At 34.3% G+C, this 18324-nt stretch overlaps 1 protein-coding gene and 1 long non-coding RNA gene across 7 annotated transcripts; one reads left to right on the forward strand and one right to left on the reverse strand.

Moving 5' to 3' along the window:
- Positions 1-5991: 5991 nt before the first annotated feature.
- LOC105130736 (uncharacterized) lies at positions 5992-6356 on the reverse strand. The gene is made up of 2 exons (XR_843298.1): positions 6213-6356; positions 5992-6132 (listed from the first exon to the last, which is right to left on the reverse strand). It is a non-coding gene; the product is annotated as an uncharacterized LOC105130736 (long non-coding RNA).
- A 3369-nt stretch (positions 6357-9725) lies between these two features.
- LOC105130737 (vacuolar amino acid transporter 1-like) lies at positions 9726-15534 on the forward strand. Of its 6 annotated transcripts, XM_011033388.1 has the most exons (14): positions 9727-9886; positions 9975-10054; positions 10440-10521; positions 10636-10854; positions 11319-11644; positions 12425-12639; positions 12816-12839; positions 13566-13746; positions 13959-14178; positions 14283-14418; positions 14507-14672; positions 14812-14855; positions 14976-15038; positions 15203-15534. In XM_011033388.1, the coding sequence occupies exons 4-14, from the start codon at positions 10664-10666 to the stop codon at positions 15299-15301; spliced, it is 1665 nt and encodes a 554-aa protein (XP_011031690.1). In that variant the 5' UTR covers positions 9727-9886; positions 9975-10054; positions 10440-10521; positions 10636-10663; the 3' UTR covers positions 15302-15534. The 6 variants fall into 6 exon arrangements, with proteins under 6 accessions (XP_011031694.1, XP_011031690.1, XP_011031689.1 ...); XM_011033387.1 differs by having other exon boundaries at positions 9727-10054; XM_011033389.1 differs by lacking the exon at positions 9975-10054.
- Positions 15535-18324: the final 2790 nt, after the last annotated feature.

Genomic DNA, 18324 nt, shown 5'->3' on the forward strand with positions numbered 1-18324 from the left:
AAGATGAACAATCTATCATATGATTCAGAAAATATGTAACTACTATCACAAACTCATTATCACTTATAAAATTATTGTATGCATGTTATTATAAAATTCTTGTTTACTGTTCATTATTGTACATTACATACAAGGTTTATCAAATGAAAAAAGTACTACTAAGTCATTGTCTTTACTAAGTTTAGACCCTGAAAGAAAAGTTAAGTGTTACAATGGGTATTTATCAATGGATTTATGTTTCATACTGAAGAATACAGGCATGGAAGAAAGACATACAGCATCGATGCTTGTGTTAAGGGATCGACTAGTAGTGAGTTAGAAGTTGACTACTATGGTAGATTAGAAAAGGTCATCGAACTACAATATTATAACAAGCAGAATATAGCGTTTTTATTCAACTATTATTGGTATGACACTACTAATAGAGAAATCATAGTTGATCCTTACCGTAGTCTAGTCGAAATTAACCTAAAAGTTAGACTTCACAACATAAATGATGTATTTGTTTTCACAAAGCAATGTCAATAAGTTTATTATATATACACCCCTTTCCCTTTAGAAAGGATCGATCAAGAGTTGATTAGTTATCTGTTATAAAAAAATACTCTAGGGTTATGTGGAGGTTGTTCATGATAAGAACAAAGACACAAGTATGCAAAATGAAATCTTTTAAGATAGTAAGTTGGTTAAACCATATTGAGTTGCTCCTTCAATTAACTTGGAATATAATTCAAATTTTCTTGTTTTCGATGATAATCTTGTTGTTGTTGATGCAGAGAAATTGAATGTTGTTTGAGTTCTAGCAGACAAGCAAATATCGATGAAAATGATGATGATATCCATATTGAAGATTGTGATGAAGGTGATGACTGTTCAGTTGACGACGAAGAAAAAAAAAATTATAATTAACTATCAGAATGAAGCAATGTGTAAAATAACTTTTTCATATAATATATATCATGGATGATATCTTTTATAACAATAAATATTTATTTTATAAGTATGTATTGTTTAAACACTGTTGTTATTGTTTTGTGTGATGGACAATTTGTAATTTAAGTTTTTATAGGAAGTTAAATAGGCAAAACAAACATGATTTTTTTTGTACACTGTATTATCACCGACGACCATCCTAACGGATTAAAATCCGTCAGCATTTCACAGTAGCCTTATTGGAAATTGTGAAATCTTGTAGTGGCCGTTCACTATTTCCAATTTGCTTTTTTTTTTTTTTTTTTTTTTTTTTCTAATAAACTTATTTTAGAGGCAAATCTCAAACATGATGTAATAAGTTCTGGAGGATGTGGTGAGCGTACAATCCCAGAATTAGGTTTCCAAATAATTAAGACAATAAAGAGAGAGTGATATATATCCTATGATTTGATATATAACTTGGTTGGAATCGCTCGATTAATTAAAATGATTTTTCACTTTTTCTTCACTCCCTCTCCTTAGGATCATCAAAGAGAAAGTGAGGAACTAGAACAAGTGCAAGAAATCAAATGGAGGACTAGTGCAATATATAAAGAGAGCATAAATCCGTAACATAAAGACCACAAACAATTACTAGCCAAGGCAGCTATTCGAATTGCCTCATATGCACATGTAAATAAAACTACGTGCGTGCTTTTGACAGTTAGCTAGCTTAATTTTGACATAATAGAGATTCTAATAATTCACAAAAACCAGTGTTAGTGTATTAAAATCACTGTATTCTGCCTCTTCACTGTTTATTGTCCTCCCATTGCTCACTGGCCAGATGAGTTCAGTGCATAGCAGAAACAGAATTGTATCTTTCTGAGGTCTCATTTCATACGAGTTAGACTAACATCAAGGAATATTGTCACATTTCCTACCCTTATACCTTTCTAGCCCTTGCTGTCATGATCATGACGTGGGTATAAGATCAATAACTTTCTTGAGGCTTGGCTGTGCTAACAAATATGTTTGATGTTCACCTTGAATTGATAAGTTGGAATTCAATGAAAGACTGTAATATATAAAAAGGCAAAACAATCGTGAGTCCACGTATGAAATTTATGATCTAGAGAAAATACTACGAGCAGTAAAAACAAATGTTAAAACATTATTAATTATTTGAAATGTTCTGTGGTCGAATTCCACTTTTACATATCGTTGTAACCATAAGGTTACATCATTTTCAAAATAGTCAATTAAATCCTGTAGGATCGCAAGGTGGAGCAATAGATCTCTGGGTCCATGCGTGAAGAAAATCAAGGGTCCCCACTGCAGAAAATGATGATAGTATTTATTTCATTGTGGGGGTGTGATCCCTACTCAACATGTACAATGGCAAATACAAAATGATATCGAAATTGAATGATCATAGCAATCAACTTTGTACGTGTCATTTGAGGCCACAAGAAGGATGGCAGTACAACAACGCATAGCTTGTGTAAAGGGCTAAAATTTGATAATTGTGTTGGTTTTGCTACGTAGCCTCCAGATCCAACAGGCATAATGGTCTCCACATTCTGTACTTTTTATGTTTAAATTTTCTGGGAAAAAAAAGCTATTTCCATTAATTGACGTTACACCAGATTTTGTTAGGCTAGTGGAAGACAATCTTCAAATGCCAGTTAAAGAGGAGGCTGGTTCAAAAAGGGCGGTGTAGAATTGCATGGATCAAAAAGAAACCCTAGGTAGTAAAGATGGTGAAAAGCCACTGTGAACTGTCACAATGAGAAATAATTGAAAATAGCTTTTATTGCAATGTACTATTTTTACCCTCAACGTAACACTTTTAGCCTTTGGTGCACCGTGCACCAAGGCTGGGCCACCACAGAAGAATCGCCTCTTACAATGATTGCCAGTTAACCTAATTTGTTGGATGCCCACCTCCATTTTTTACACCCCTCGAATTCCATCCGTACCACATCCGAAATATTTCGAAATATAACTTGGGCTTGATAGAGCACGGCCCATAGTCAATCCGGCTTAAGAATGTTCTACTCCCTCATTTCGATACCCAGGAAAACTGTAGCGAATCAGCCGAGCCTACTCATTTGATCCAGAATATCACTAGAGCCATTACATGGTACTGGGCCTGGTGGCCATAGAAGACCAAAATTAGGAATCCCTTGAAGCCACTTCGAATAACCACCTTAACTTCCTCTCCAGCAACAAAAGTACAAAAACAACTGCACTGGCTTATGATAATCAGACGGTAAAACCTCTGCTTCTGAACGAGAAAGATCCCGAAAATTCTCAATCAGATGGAAGAGATTCCTTTTTATCCCAGTTTCTAGTGTGTTTTTGTTTATGGGTTTTGTTTATTACCTAACAGTTTTCTTAATTATTGAAGATTGAGTTGGGTTACAGAGCTCAGCTGGAACTTTGAATGCTATGATCTTTACTATTAAGGTTTCTTTATTTCTTTTCACCTTTCATGTTTTTGTTCTAACCGAACCTAGCTATGTCCTTCTCCTTGTGTTCCTGATGCTGAAGGAGCTTCTGCCCCGCCACATCAAGAACCACTCAATAATGTAAGTACTATATGAGTAAACATCATAAATTTCATCTCTTATTATTGAACGTGTCTGAACAGTGATGTGTTTTGTATACTTTTATTTTATTTTATATTTTTTTGATAAAATCAAGGAAAAAATAATAAAATTATTAAAAAATAATATAAATTATATTTTAAAATCTCACTTAATAGTTTAAATTTTTAGGTAAGATGGTTATTTAAAATGGTATCAAAATCTTAATAATTAAATGGTTTCAAGTTCGAATCTCACCATCCAGGTTTTTACCTAAGGGTTTTTACTTGAGGGGGTGTGTTAGAGAATAATATAATCATATCCTAGATCTCACCTAGCAGTTTAAACTATTAGGTTGAAATGATTTTTTGACATGGTATTAGAACATGCACGCACACCGATTCAAAACTCCTACAATCACCACAAGACGGTGATAGGTATACACCATCACCCCCTCTTTGCCTTATTTAAACCACCGCCACTAATCCAAAAATAAAAATAATGCGAAAACCTCACTTGTCAAAGTTTTATATTTACCATGATCGTCGTTGATTGTAGGGAGGAGAAAGAATGGAGAATAGTTTCAGAGACCAAGTTGATAAAATCTTTGGCTCTCCCACGCCCTCTTCTCCGCCAAAACCACAACTTTCTTTGTCTCTCCCATCAGGTTTATGGTCTCTAATCGACGATGTGATCGAGAGGAAAGAGTGGAAGAGAGACACTTCTTCTCTCTCTGCATCTTTCGCTTCTTCTCTCTGTGCATCTTTCGATAGAGACGAAATACCCTGTACCGTGACTTTTGACAAGTTAAGAAAGGAGAGGAAAAAGAAGAACTTTGAGCCTGATGATAACATGGTATTAGAACCTTGATGACCAAACAGTCATGGGTTTAAATCTCATCATCTTTATTTATTTGATAAAAATTAAGCACAAGGTAATATGAGCCTGTGTAAGTTTCAAGTCCAAAGAGCTTTCACTTGAGAGGATGTGTTAGAGAATAATATAAATCATATCTTAAAATCTCACCTAATAGCTTAAGCTATTGAGTTGAATTGGTTCTTTAATAGAAATCTTGAATGTCATTGTTTGTGTTTTAGAGTTGGTTTATGATGTTATATTCTTTGGTTTTGGCTTGGCTGATGAGAAATCAAGAGAAGGATATGTATATATATTTAGGTGTAAAGTTCAATTATTTATGCCTTTTGTGTTAGAATGAGGAAGTAAATTCATACCTGCAGTGCAAAGATTGAAACCTTGCGTTTTCTGGGCTGCGCTATTGTTTGATGATTTATTTGTTAATTGATTTACTGTGAATTATTTAGGTAGATGGTGGTTTTAGTGAATGATTTGTTCTTTCGTTGGCTCAAGTTTAGCTTCTAGGTGGTTTCCATGACAAGGGACGATAAGAAGAATGATGATTTTGGTTTTCATTTCATTTCCTAACTTGATTGCAGGACCATCGTCGTCTAGAAGCTTTTTGCATGCTCAGGTCATGATAATCAGCTGCGCATTCCAAAAGAACTGGGACTTCAGCCGAAGGATTCCTATGAAGACTTTTTTTTTCTTGTACGAGGGTATTATTAATCTTGCACGGCAGCCCTTTGATTATGCCGTTCTTATTTTGGGAGTCGTTTTGCCACATGGTCAGGTCCATTCCCTTATAAGAGTAAAACCCCAAAAAACATGATCTAAAGTTTTGTGATCCATGCTTTTCTGCTCTTTAGTCTTTACGACTTAAATTCTAGATATGCAAGACCATATCATATGAAGGACAACAAATTGCAAGGTCAAATATGGCCACTGACCACCATAGATTGTGGTCGGAAAGACAGTTTTTGCAATATACACTGCTAGAATGGTTCTGAATAGCATCTAAAACGTCTTAAACTTCTCCATCATCATTCTCATAACTCAAAATTTTGAAAAATGTTTCACAAGATTGCTTAGAAAGTAAATTGAAGCCAGGAATCTTTTGGTTTTTATTCAGCCAATGAATCAATTTTAGACAGGCATATGGCACTTGAGTAAACCTTGTCTAAATTATTCCTATCAGCTAGTACAGATAATTGCATATTGTTAGTGGTTCCTGACTCAATGTCCCTTCTCTTAATATCTGTTCTTTCTTGAGTTTTCATACAATATACGGTTTTGAGTTACCGGGGCTTATTAAGAAATCTGACAATCTATGTATTTTAGAATGTTTCTGGAGCAATGATGTTTTGCTTCAGCATAACAATTGGAACTCTTTTGGCTTGACATATTTATCTCATCATTCGCAATATGATGACCATATAATTGAGTTTTCAATTGTATAGTCACCATGCAACCCAATTTATTTTTTGATGATATCTAGAATGGGTCTTTGCCAGCACTATGAAGGAATATTGGCTGCGTAGTTGGCCAGGAAATCTGGACAGAGTAATCGATATCCATTTTTACAAAAATATCACCCCGGTCTCACTGTATTCTTGTGTTGTTGTTCTTTTTATCCTTCTAGTAGCTAAGTAATCTGCTTTTGATCAGGTATTGGGTCCAAACATGCTGAAATGGTTTTGCCCCACAGCTAGCAGTGAGCTATCTAAAAGATGGAATGAGCTACGTACCCAACTGCGCATGATAGTTGATACATGTCAAACAATTATAAATTGCACGTTAAATTAGTGGATCTTTATTTATACCCGCTAGAGTTAAGCCATGATGTTGCTATATATGAAATAATTAGAAGTTGCACGTTAAATTTTCTCGTGTAATATACATACCGAAGTACTTGCAGAGTTGCAGTTCATGTAAACCAAGTAACCTAGTACATGCTTCCATAGTTTCTTGTCATGACGGCTATTATTTGATATATTGTTGATTAAGGTTTTTCAGTCTGCTCCTATCACTCGGTCAATCAATAAAAATTGGCAATCCACAACAACCCCAAAAATGTTTTGAGATAGAGCTGGAGCTGGAGATTTGATAACGTATATTCACATCTGTAGTAGATAGCTGTTGCAAGGAAGAATGAATGGGTCATTCATTTGGTGCAATACATGACATGGTGAGGGAAATTTAACTAAACATTTCCCCGCCGAGTGTTTGATATTGTATTAGAATGTATAAAATAAAAGCACATTACATTTTGGCCTGAGCATTTTGGACACACGATGACGGTGAACTGATTTTTTTTTTTTTTAGATTAACGTGGGTGTTCGGGTCAGCTTGCGCGCATCACGACTAATTCCACGGGCCCTAAAATTAACGACTATGTAAATCTCCAGTGGCCATTATATGAGCAACCAAGAACTCGAACCTGAGATCACAGAGAAAACAAATTCCTTAATCCCAAGTGTTTACCACTTGATCACCACCCACGCACTTAACTTTGTATGTGATGGACATTGTGACTTATCCGGCGTCCATGGCATTTTGACCACACACTTAACTTTGTATGCGATGGACATTGTGACTTATCCGGCGTCCATGGCATTTTGACGTATTTTGACGAGTCAAAGAATCACCCACATTTATATATGGGCCTCCATCAACTTGTTCAATATTGAAGGCTCTCGAACAGTAGAAAGTTTTGATCAATCAAAACAGCTGTTGACTATTAATTTGTTCAATATTGAAGGTATGTCCACGAACTCCACGCTTCCTCTGCTGTTATCTATATTGTCTCTGTAATTTTACTGTATGCTTATTTATTGCCTTCCTTACTTTCTGTCTTTCCTCGTTACCTTCTGTGGGGAAAGCCAGGTAATTGAATCCTCTGGGGAGAAATAGAATGAAGTTAATCAGTCTCTCCTGCACCACTAGTCTTACTGTGGCACCTTATTTGTCCATTAGTCTCACTTACTCTCTTCATTCCATGGAGTTGGGCGGCTTGGTAACTCACAACCTTGCAGTTTGGTGAAGGGAAAGAAAATGAAAAGGAAACGTCACCCACAGGCATTGTCCACGTTTGCAACACCATGATGTCACACTTGAATTATAGGCTTCTCATGATAGGTAGAAAAGGCTCTTTAAAGTTTGAAGGCTAGGATATATAGATGGAATGCTGAGTTTTTTGCCAGCCCAACTTGTTGTGTTTCAAATGGGAAATTTAACATATGGACCGCACCTCGATGCCAGTTTGATTCCAAAAGCCAAAATGCTATGCTTATGACAACTTTAGCTTTGTATATTCTTTATTGCACGGTTTTTGCGGTTTCAATTTTTAAAAAAATTAAAAATATATTTTTAATTATAATTTAAAAAAATATATATTTAATTAAACCCAATAACATAAATTTGAGATATATATATATACTTGAACAAAGAATAAATTACTTCAAAAATTTTATTTTTAGTTTTTCTCTTTAATTCAAACCTCATATTTATGATCTTTTAAAATTAATATAAGACATAATTTTAACTATAATTTTCATACTCGATTTAATCTAAAGTTCATGTTTCAAGTTTTGATTAGGTTATCAGGTTTTAACTATATTACTAAGTTTAAGTTTAGATCAAATTTTTTAATTAAAACAATATTATTTTAGTAAAAAAATAAAAATTAATAAGTTTTTAGTCAGGTCAACTCTCAATTCTATCAAATTTTTTTCTTTAATCTAACCTGATTATAATTTGAAATTAATTAAATTTCAGATTAATCCACCGGATTGGATTTAAAAATATGATATTAGCTACGTAACCACTGTCGCTCACACCGGCACTCTCCCTGTATACTGAAATTCTAATTTCCATGGTGACATTCATAATCTTTCCGTCACATCATCAAATCATGGGGCCTTCCCAATTCGCCAGCCAACTCCCATTGATGATCTATAAAATAGGAAATCACAGCGAGCCACGTGACGTGATGAAACGCTGATGAGCTATCTGCACGCCCTCTGTCTCACATGGACAGGCATCTTATCCACAATGATGCTGAAAATGCTCTCTGCACGTATGAGGCAAATCATGTGCTAGAATCAATCTGTGATGCTCCTTATGAAGCCGTTTGATTTGACCAGTCCTCGTCCTTTACCTGTAAATTCAATAATTAATTAATATTTCAGCAGCTCTCCGGTTTTTAGTGGCCAGCGATTGCTCATTGTCTGTAGCAACAACAAATCAAGAGGTCATTGTTGAATACCTGATTTCATAGACTCGGTGTACCGAATCACACTCAGGTTTAATTTAATCAGCTTAATATTCAAAATAATTTAATTATTTTATTTTTTTAAATATCGGATCACCCGGGTTAAAAAAATAAACACATGATACAACAAATCATGTTTTAAATCACCAAATCAGCCTGCATTTTGCAAATTAAAAAAGCCGAGAAAATTGGTAAATAATTGAATATTTCAAGTGCACTCATACGCTGGACAGCCCAGACACGACGATAATTCCGCTAGCTAATAAAGTGTATAAAGGGCCTCCTATATTTATTTATTCAAAATATTCAGCAGTCTTGTTGTCTCGTAGCGGTGCCTTTTCCGGCGGAGTGGTAATAATGAGCAGCAGTGCACAAGCATGTAAACATCTAGCTTTCTTTCTCCTCCTGCATCAGCTGCTAACGATCACAGATCTATATTGTTTACGGCATCAATCATCATGATCCGTGATGAAATATTAAATTCATTAGGTTTTGGTTTTAGAACATGCTATCGCATTAAATTCATCATCTTACCTATGAAATTATCTCAATTATTCAAGATTATACCTGTGTTGATAAAAATAAATCCTTGGATTTTTAAAAGTAATTGCAACAGATAATCAAAGGGTATCTAAATTGACAAGCAATTTCCACCTGTAATGATTATGGAATCCACACATATTATATGGATGATATATATCACGTTAATTGGTTGTATGCCTCGGTCACTCGTGATAATAAAATGATTTTTCAAATACTATATGGATTTAGGGTATCATGATTTAATCAAGATTTAGAAGAATTACTAATTGATTTAAAGAATAAATTAAAGTTTACATTTTAAAATAAAAATGATTATCTCATGTTTTAAATAAATCATGATTCTTACAGGGTATCATGATTATCCCATGTTTTAAAAATAAAAATGATTACCTCATGTTAATTTGATAAAAAACTTGGATTGACTTATAATGCGGTCGTCTAATGTAAATAAATATTGTTTTAATTTTTTTATATAAAGAATTAGGTTTAAAACATACCATCGCAGCCAAGTAATCTGAATGCATGGACACATCTTATAAACAAAGCGATATAGATATATAAATGGAGCTTTAGATACATTCAATAGAGTACCAAAAGACAACAAAGGAAAACACAAAGTTCTGTCGTAGTGTGTTTTCTGTCGCTGTTTGTCTCCTAGCTCTAAGAAACCAGAACTTTTTTCTGGTCTTTCACGAGTTTCTTCAGATCCCAGGTTCGAGAAGAAAACTCCCTTTCTTTTCATTCTTTAACTATAAAGATTCTCCTGTTCCCCCACTTTTAAGATCTCTGCGGGATTGCAGCAATATTACAAAACAACAAAGAGGAGAGAAACAAAGAAGAAAAGACAACAGCAATCTTTGCTGGACTGCAGCAATACCACGTAAGACTTTTTGCTCGAAACCCCCCTTTTTTTTCCTGTTTGGTTCCTTAGTGAGTTGAGGAAACTCGATATATCTTTCCTTTACTAGTTGTCGATCACTTTTTGTGCATTAAAAGGCTATCTTTTCGTTCTCTGTGATTTTCACTGCAAATCTTGCCATACGTTTTGTCTTTTCCTTTTCCTTTTCTGTATTTGCTTGACAACCAAGGATATTTGTTTTCCTTGAAAATTTTAGCATGTTTCCAAATATACTTGCATGCCCAAATTTAGACTCTCTTTTGGATGGTGATTCTGCGTTTGCTTATTCTTGCTTCTTCTTCTTTTTTTTTTTCTGATTGATGTTTCTCAAATGCTATGAACCATAACAATTTTAACACCATTGTAGGCTACCCAGTTAAAAAAAAATAATGCCAAAACAATAAAGCTACAAAAGCCTGTAGGACAAAAGGTGGTCAATTTTACCTGAGGTTTGTAGCATTTCTCCTTGAACTCAATTTTGAAGCTTTTGAATTAATTCTTCTTCTTTTCTCATAATAGATAAAAAAAAATTGTGCTGTTAATTTTAGTTGGGAATTTTTTAGGGGAGAGAAACAGAAGGAGAAATAGAAAATGAAGAATTCTGTATCAGACCAGAGTTTTTACATAGAAAGTGAAGAAGAAGATGAAGAGAAGGAACTTGGCAGAAATGGACAAGGTGAAGAAGATAATAATGAATCAGATTCTGATAATTCTTTGGCCGATGATAATCGGCAGCAGAGTAAAACTGGTTTATACAACACCTCCTGGCCTCAAAGTTACAGGTTTCCTCTCTCTCACCCTTCTTGCTTATGCTCTGTTTTCCACTGTTGATTTCATGTCATGGTCAATCTTGGACTTTCTTGAAGGTATAATTTATCAAAGAAAAATATGTTTTAAGGAAAATCATGCCATGAATTCACTCTAATAGGCCTTCATAAAGTGATTATATTGGGGTCATTGACTCATTAATTTCACAAAGATTAGGAACCAAAAGGGTTTGAAAAATTCTATGTTTTTTGTTTTTCCAATCTAGTGGTCGAACGAATGATTTTCCTTATCACCTAAATGAATTTTGAGCCTTTACAAAACTTTTCTTCTATATCGAGTAGTAATCTGATGATATTGAAATCAATCTGTGAATCATGTAACTTGCAAATCCAATAGTCCTCATGTTGTTTCATTAATATGAATTTGGTGCTATTTATAGCTCCAGATACTCATCCATTGTTGTTGACTGATGTTTCAGGCAATCCATCGATTTATACAGCAGTGTGCCATCTCCAAATCTTACATTTTTGGGCACACCTACGCTATCAAGATTAGGCAGTTCATTTCTTTCCTCTTCACTTACAAGAAGATACACACCAGAATCATTACCTTCTGTGGTAAAACCTCTACTGCAAAAACCAGAAGAGGAGCAACTCCCCCCACAAAGACGTAGTTCTCATTCTCTACTAGCTCGAATTACATCGAGCAGGTCATCAGTCATTAGAAAGAATGAGAAAGCCTCCCAGGTTTCACATGAACTTCCCATGTCTCGTCAAAGCTCATTTGGACAAGCTGTGCTTAATGGTAAGTTGAGGTTAACACAACGGAAAATTCTGTGGAGAATTGCCAACACACACTCGTGGGTAAATCCAGACCATCCATTGTAGTGTGTACTCCATGCAATTGACAGCTTGTATTTGCCCACGATTGTCTAAAATCATCCTCTAAGACAGTATTGTTAGCAGCAATCCTACCTGTCAACCAAACTTGATCCCACCTAGACCCTACAATTGCCAGGACCGCATCAACCAATGATGTTACAGATGATGTCCTGTTGCTTTCTTACCATCACTTCCTTAACTTGGCCTCAGGTTTAGTTTCGTCTATCTATTGATGGCATCTTGTTTCTTAGTGTCTCCATGAGTGAGCTACTCTGACTGGCATGTCTGAGAGACCCAATTTAGGAAAAGCATATTGCCAGTAGCTACCAATATCTGCAACAACCAAAACTGCCTGAAGGGATGATTTGTTGTTTATGAAATTAAATATAGGTTTTTTAGACAAGGGGGCCTGCCTGTGTTCACATCTCATTATTGTCTCCCTTTATGGGCATAAACCAACCATGTTTGTATTTCATAATTTGGTGGCTTAGTTTTCACATGGAAACTCCGAACTAAACAACAAGGATATCCGTCTGGTTGTTGTTGAACCTTTTGGCCTCTTTGTGCATGCTTATGTAAGGTTTTACTTGCAATTAACTATAAATCTGCATGGCTCGGTATCAAGTTGAATTTCTGTATCATAAATTGAAAAGGATTGTTTAATTTAATGGTTACCGTGTTCTTGTTGTGGTTCACAATGCAGGCGTGAATGTTCTGTGTGGAGTTGGGATTTTATCCACTCCTTACGCTGCTAAAGAAGGAGGATGGCTAGGGCTCATCATACTGTTCGTTTTTGCTGTTCTGTCTTTTTACACCGGGATGCTCTTGCGTTCCTGCTTGGATAGTGAACCAGGACTTGAAACTTACCCAGACATTGGCCAAGCTGCCTTCGGGACCACCGGTCGCTTTGTCATCTCAGTAAGTCTAGTTTTTATTTTCCATTTCCTGAAGACTTTGCACGGTTAAAATGCTTAAATTGATATGCAAAATTTGTTTCTTAAACTTCATAGCTGACTATTGTATCAAGCACTGGTGTATAAATTTGACTAGACAGTAATGTTGTCGTTTCTGCCTTTGTTTTTTTCTTTTTGCAGATAATACTGTATGTGGAATTGTATGTAAGTAAATCTGGCTTTTCCTGAATGATTTACTTTCTGTATTTTAATCAATCAAGTATATTATTCCTTAAAAGAGAATGAGATGGGAAGCAAGATTTCTTTCTGAGCCACTTAAATTCTTGGTCCCCAAAGTTGGATCTTGTTTTCTTTGACAAAAAGTTCACAATTTACCATTTGCCTATACTATAGGCTGCTGCATCAAATGTGGCTACTCTTTTGTTTACCTCGTTTGACTTGACTCAAGTTGCCTATTTGATCATTAGTTGCATATGATTTACAGCAAATTTATGATTTATAAGGTTGAAAATTAATGTGAACCCAAGTTCAAAATGATATTGCTTTCAGCCTATATAGCAACCAAGATCCAGTAAAATGGGTCCGATGATGATATTTGTGTCTTTCAAAATCATATTTATTTGAATATTAGTCACTCAATAGTGAATGGATCCCCTCTTTAACTTGGCATAAGCAACCATGGGACTTGCATACTTCAGATAATAACCCATGGCAACCACTTTTTCGCTGCTGCAAATTTGCAATTCTGTAAACGTGGCCTCAGGTGATCAATTTTGATTAATTGATATCGACAAAGGTGCAGTAATTTCCTTGGCATTGCCATGCATTTCTACATTGTTTCAGTCCTGTGAAAGTCAATGTTCATTGCGAAGTGAGCAGAAGATATTTGATAGCATTGCTTACCTATCTAAATATTCTTCAATGCTGCAGGCTTGTTGCGTTGAATATATAATTTTGGAGAGTGATAACTTATCCTCTTTATTTCCAAATGCACATATAAGTATGGGTGGATTTGAGATGGATTCCCATCATCTATTTGCTTTGATGACCACCCTTGCTGTTCTTCCTACTGTTTGGCTTAGAGACCTTAGTGTCCTTAGTTACATTTCTGGTAAGTGTTCTTAAATAAAGTTATTTTGGATTTTAAACATTTCTTAACGGATGTCAAAATCATTTGATGCGCATTTTTTTTCTTGCCTGAGCTACATCATCTGATCAATGACGAAAAAATGTTCTTAGCATGTCATAGGCTGCAAGGCGCGTATCAAAATAAGCAGCTATCTTGTTTTGAAATATTCTTAATTTCAGCTTTTTTTCTTCCAGCTGGTGGAGTTGTTGCATCAGTGTTGGTGGTCTTGTCCTTGTTTTGGGTTGGTCTGGTTGATAATGTGGGCATTCACAGCAAAGGGACAGTACTCAATCTTGGAACTCTTCCTGTTGCCATTGGTCTCTACGGTTATTGTTACTCAGGACATGCTGTTTTTCCGAACATCTACACTTCCATGGCACAACCTAGTAGATTTCCAAAAGTTCTCCTGGCATGGTATCTTAAGTTGCTCAACCTTCTTCATCGTAGAAACTTATTTTAATTGACTATGATTTTAATATTCCTCACTTCATCTTCGCTTGGTTTTGTCATCCATGCAGCTTCAGTATTTGTACTTTGATGTATGCCGGGGTTGCTTATATGGGATACACGATGTTCGGAGAATCAACAGAGACTCAATTCACTCTTAACTTGCCACAAGATCTAGTTGTCTCAAAGGTTGCTGTGTGGACTACGGTATGCTCATCAGCTCTTACAAAAATGTCTTTTACCTGTTCTGTCTGTTCTCTTCCTTTGATCTAGTTTATTGTTTGTTCTTTTGCAGGTAGTTAACCCATTTACCAAGTATGCATTAACCATGTCTCCAGTGGCAATGAGTCTGGAGGAGTTGATACCATCTAACCACATGAAGTCTCACATGTATGCAATCTGCATTAGGACAGCGTTGGTGTTCTCTACCTTACTCGTCGGTCTCGCCATCCCCTTTTTCGGTTAGCCCCCCTTGATTGTACTATCCTACAACATGTCTCTTGCAAAACCAGTTGATTTTCATTAAACCTACAATTTTCTAGTCCATACCTCGCTTGGTTGCGTATTTATATATGTCATCGACATTTTCTTTCATTACAGGCTTGGTCATGTCATTGATTGGATCTTTGCTCACAATGCTTGTAGTAAGTTTTCTACTACCATTTTAGTCATTTAGCTTCATATCGGAGCCTTGCCCTGCCATTTGGTCTCCCATCGATTACGTGGTTTTGTTGAATTAAACTTACAAGTAATTTCTTTAACAGACATTGATACTTCCTTGTGCTTGCTTTCTGAGCATCGTGAGGGGTAAAGCAACAAGATTTCAGGTATGCCACTGCTATTAATGCCCCCATTCACAAACTTAGAACACCCTTTTAACGTTTCCCTTCTATATTTCCCTTTCTAGCATTAAATTTTGTCTGCACTTTGGAAGCATAGTTGATGATTTTGATATTGCTCTTATTCCCATCTCTTGCTATTCTTCCTGTAGGGTGTAGTTTGTATCATAATCATTGCAGTAGGGATTGTATCATCAGCCTTTGGAACCCACTCAGCACTCTCCAAAATCATTGAGAATTTGAGCAGCTGAAATTTTGGGTTACTTCTGCAACAATAATGTCAACGAGAGTTTCATTTTAAGTAGTTTACCTCCTTATTCTCCACTCCAATTCTGAGACGGTTTTGGTGTTAGTATCCCCCTATTCCCCTTTAGTTAACTTGCAATTTTGTATGATTATGGACAGGTAAACGTTCATAAATTCGTCCTTTATACTGTCATTATAATCTTATTTTAGAAATGTATGCCAAATATATAATATTTTATTTTGACATTGCCACCAATGGAACTCATAATAATACTGATCTGACGAAGACTCAAGAGGTAAAAGATATCTATGGACTATGGTTTGCTCTTTCACAAGTAGAGACTAGAGAGGGAGCGCGGGAAGGGGAAGAAAGGTGAGAGAAGAGACTCTGTGTATTGTGCACCTACCAAGAAATAAATAAATGTTTTATTTTTTGTCACACAGTAACAGTACTAATTTAAGACCTCTTAAAGAGTTATATCTCCTTGACATATAAAAACATTAATTATATACAGTTGAACGTCTATGAATTAATATATTTTGGAATATGAAAATTTATTAATTAATAAAAATATTATTTAATTAATAAATTAATAAATTAATAATTTATACATTATTTTATAAAAAAATAATTTATCAAGGTTTTTCTTTTTCATTATTTTTATAAAAAATAATTTATCAAGGTTTTTCTTTTTCAAAGCATTAAAGTTAATAAATGTATCATGTTATTATGATTAAAAAATATTATATAATTACTAAATTATGAACTGTCATTATTCTATATATTTAGTAATATAAGAAAACTATACATAAAGCCTTTCTAATGCACTAAAAAAAGTTAAAAACGAGGTACAGGAAAACATAAATTTCAAGAGAAAATAATTAGCATTAAAGTTATATCTTACAAAAACCTTCTACTTGAGTCATGCACATGTATAATTTTGATGTGTAAAGAGATTATTAATTTATATATGAAGTGGGATCTATGTTTTTAATATATTATCTCACATGTATAATTTTGATGTATAAAGAGATTATTAATTTATATATCAAGTGGGATCTATGTTTTTAATATATTATCCTATAAATTTAACAAATTATTAATCTATTTAATTTTAATTTTAAAGTCATAATTAATTACCTTTATCATATTATATATCACTTTTCAGTTAGCAGATGCTGCGATGATTCAATAATTAATTAAATAATTATTATCAGAAAAAATGATTTAATTAAGAATATTTATTTTCTCATATTGAATCAACTTTTGCCTTTGATGACATCCTCGCTTGACCCTGGAGTTATGCGTACAGATACTTCTTTTTAAAATCCATTACTTAATCTTCAAAAGAAGAGCTCTTTACATGGAAGATTACATCCTGGATTTTCATAATAGATTTTGGAAGAGGGGAGATCTGAAAATGTAAATTATGGTGTCATTGATTTGTATATTGTTAATTAATTATTATCATTACAAGAGATGCAACCTATCTCATGAACTGTTGCATCATAATAATAGCTCAATTAATAATTTATTCAAAGCCTAAGACAAGAGATTTAGGCCGTAACAGCACTCATAATCATACATAGCACAGAAAATCACAGCCATTGCACATTAATGCAAAAATGCAGGTGACATTTTGTATTATTATCAGTAGTAGAAGAAGAACTACTACTACTACTGGCTAGCTTACATGAGGTCAAGCAAGCGAAATGAGGCAGTGATGCCTCCCCTTTACAGAAGAAGCCGCCTTTCCACTAACCTGTCACACAAGGTATTGATATGAGCATTTGCTGAGGAGAAAAGGAGCTGTTCTCGCAATAGCACATGTGATAGTTTGCGGAGGAGGGGTTTTGATTACAAAAAATACGTTTGCAAGATTTAGGGCAATAGGGTATACAGTCATTATCGATCACACATGTCATGCCCTTCATTGCTGTGATTTCTGTAGCTTGAACTGATCCTTGCTGTAGGAAACCTGTCCAGAATTCTTGTTTTATCAGTCACGAGCTATCATTTCTGTACATATTGTCAAAGTGTATGGAAAATGATTAAATAAATTAAGTAAAAGGAAACTTTATTTTAATTCAACGATATCACTATATCTTCAAAACTGATCTGTGTATTGATTAAAAATACATTAATTTCCTTTCAAAGCGATTTTAAAAGCAAATTAACCAAACCATGGCCACCTAGATCTAGTGAGAATTAAACAGCTAATCTACTCAATTAAAAGGATTTATTCATAACTTGAGTCTCTTCATAAGGTAATTACATAGTTTGGGTCCATGAACGCAATCCACACGTCATAATTCTCAAGAACTCCCATTCTCTTACAGATTAAGCAGAAGAGAAAAGTAGACAAGAAATTAATAGCGAAAAAAATACGAAGAGGGAGAGACTCACAAGTTGTAGAAAATATCAAAACAATTAGGATTGCCAACTTAATGGAAGCTTTCTCCATCTTTCTTCCTTTTTTTTTCTTTTTTTTTTTGCTTTCTTTCGTAGTACAGTGCTTATTGAGAAAAATTATTATCTCTGTGTGTTTTCACGATATAGAGAAATAACGAGTGGTATTTATAGCGTAGACTAATTACTGAAGTTCGTGAAATATATATATATATATATATATATATATATATGAAGGTTGTTTATTTTTGGATTCTATTTTTGGATTCAAGTTCTATAAATATAATCGCTAATTATGGAAACATATATCAAGTCAAAGGATTAAATCAAGAAATTTTGAGAATTGAAGATTGCAATTTATCCCTTTATTAAAGGATATTTTGATTGAATTCTATCAAAATAATTCCTTTACTAATTATTAAAGGATATTTTTACATTAATTAATAAAAAAATAACGAAGAGTTTTGAATTATAGAAGATTATAATTTATTTCTTGAATGTTTTTATATTTTTTTATATACTATATAAGTAATTAATTGTAATTAATGATTGTTATAATCTAATTTTTCACCTGCCATTTCCAAAATACTTCATGAAAACTCAAAAAAAAGAAAAAAA

Source organism: Populus euphratica, unplaced genomic scaffold, assembly GCF_000495115.2.
Source record: "Populus euphratica unplaced genomic scaffold, PopEup_1.0 scaffold29.1, whole genome shotgun sequence".
NCBI lineage: Eukaryota > Viridiplantae > Streptophyta > Magnoliopsida > Malpighiales > Salicaceae > Populus > Populus euphratica.

Bases quoted from the DNA above. Each gene is read 5' to 3' on its own strand.
- LOC105130737 (XM_011033387.1), top strand. From the start codon at position 10,664: ATGAAGAATTCTGTATCAGACCAGAGTTTTTACATAGAAAGTGAAGAA. The intron at 12,840-13,565 runs GTAAGTAAATCT...TCAATGCTGCAG, and splicing joins TACTGTATGTGGAATTGTAT to GCTTGTTGCGTTGAATATAT. The intron at 14,419-14,506 runs GTATGCTCATCA...GTTCTTTTGCAG, and splicing joins AGGTTGCTGTGTGGACTACG to GTAGTTAACCCATTTACCAA.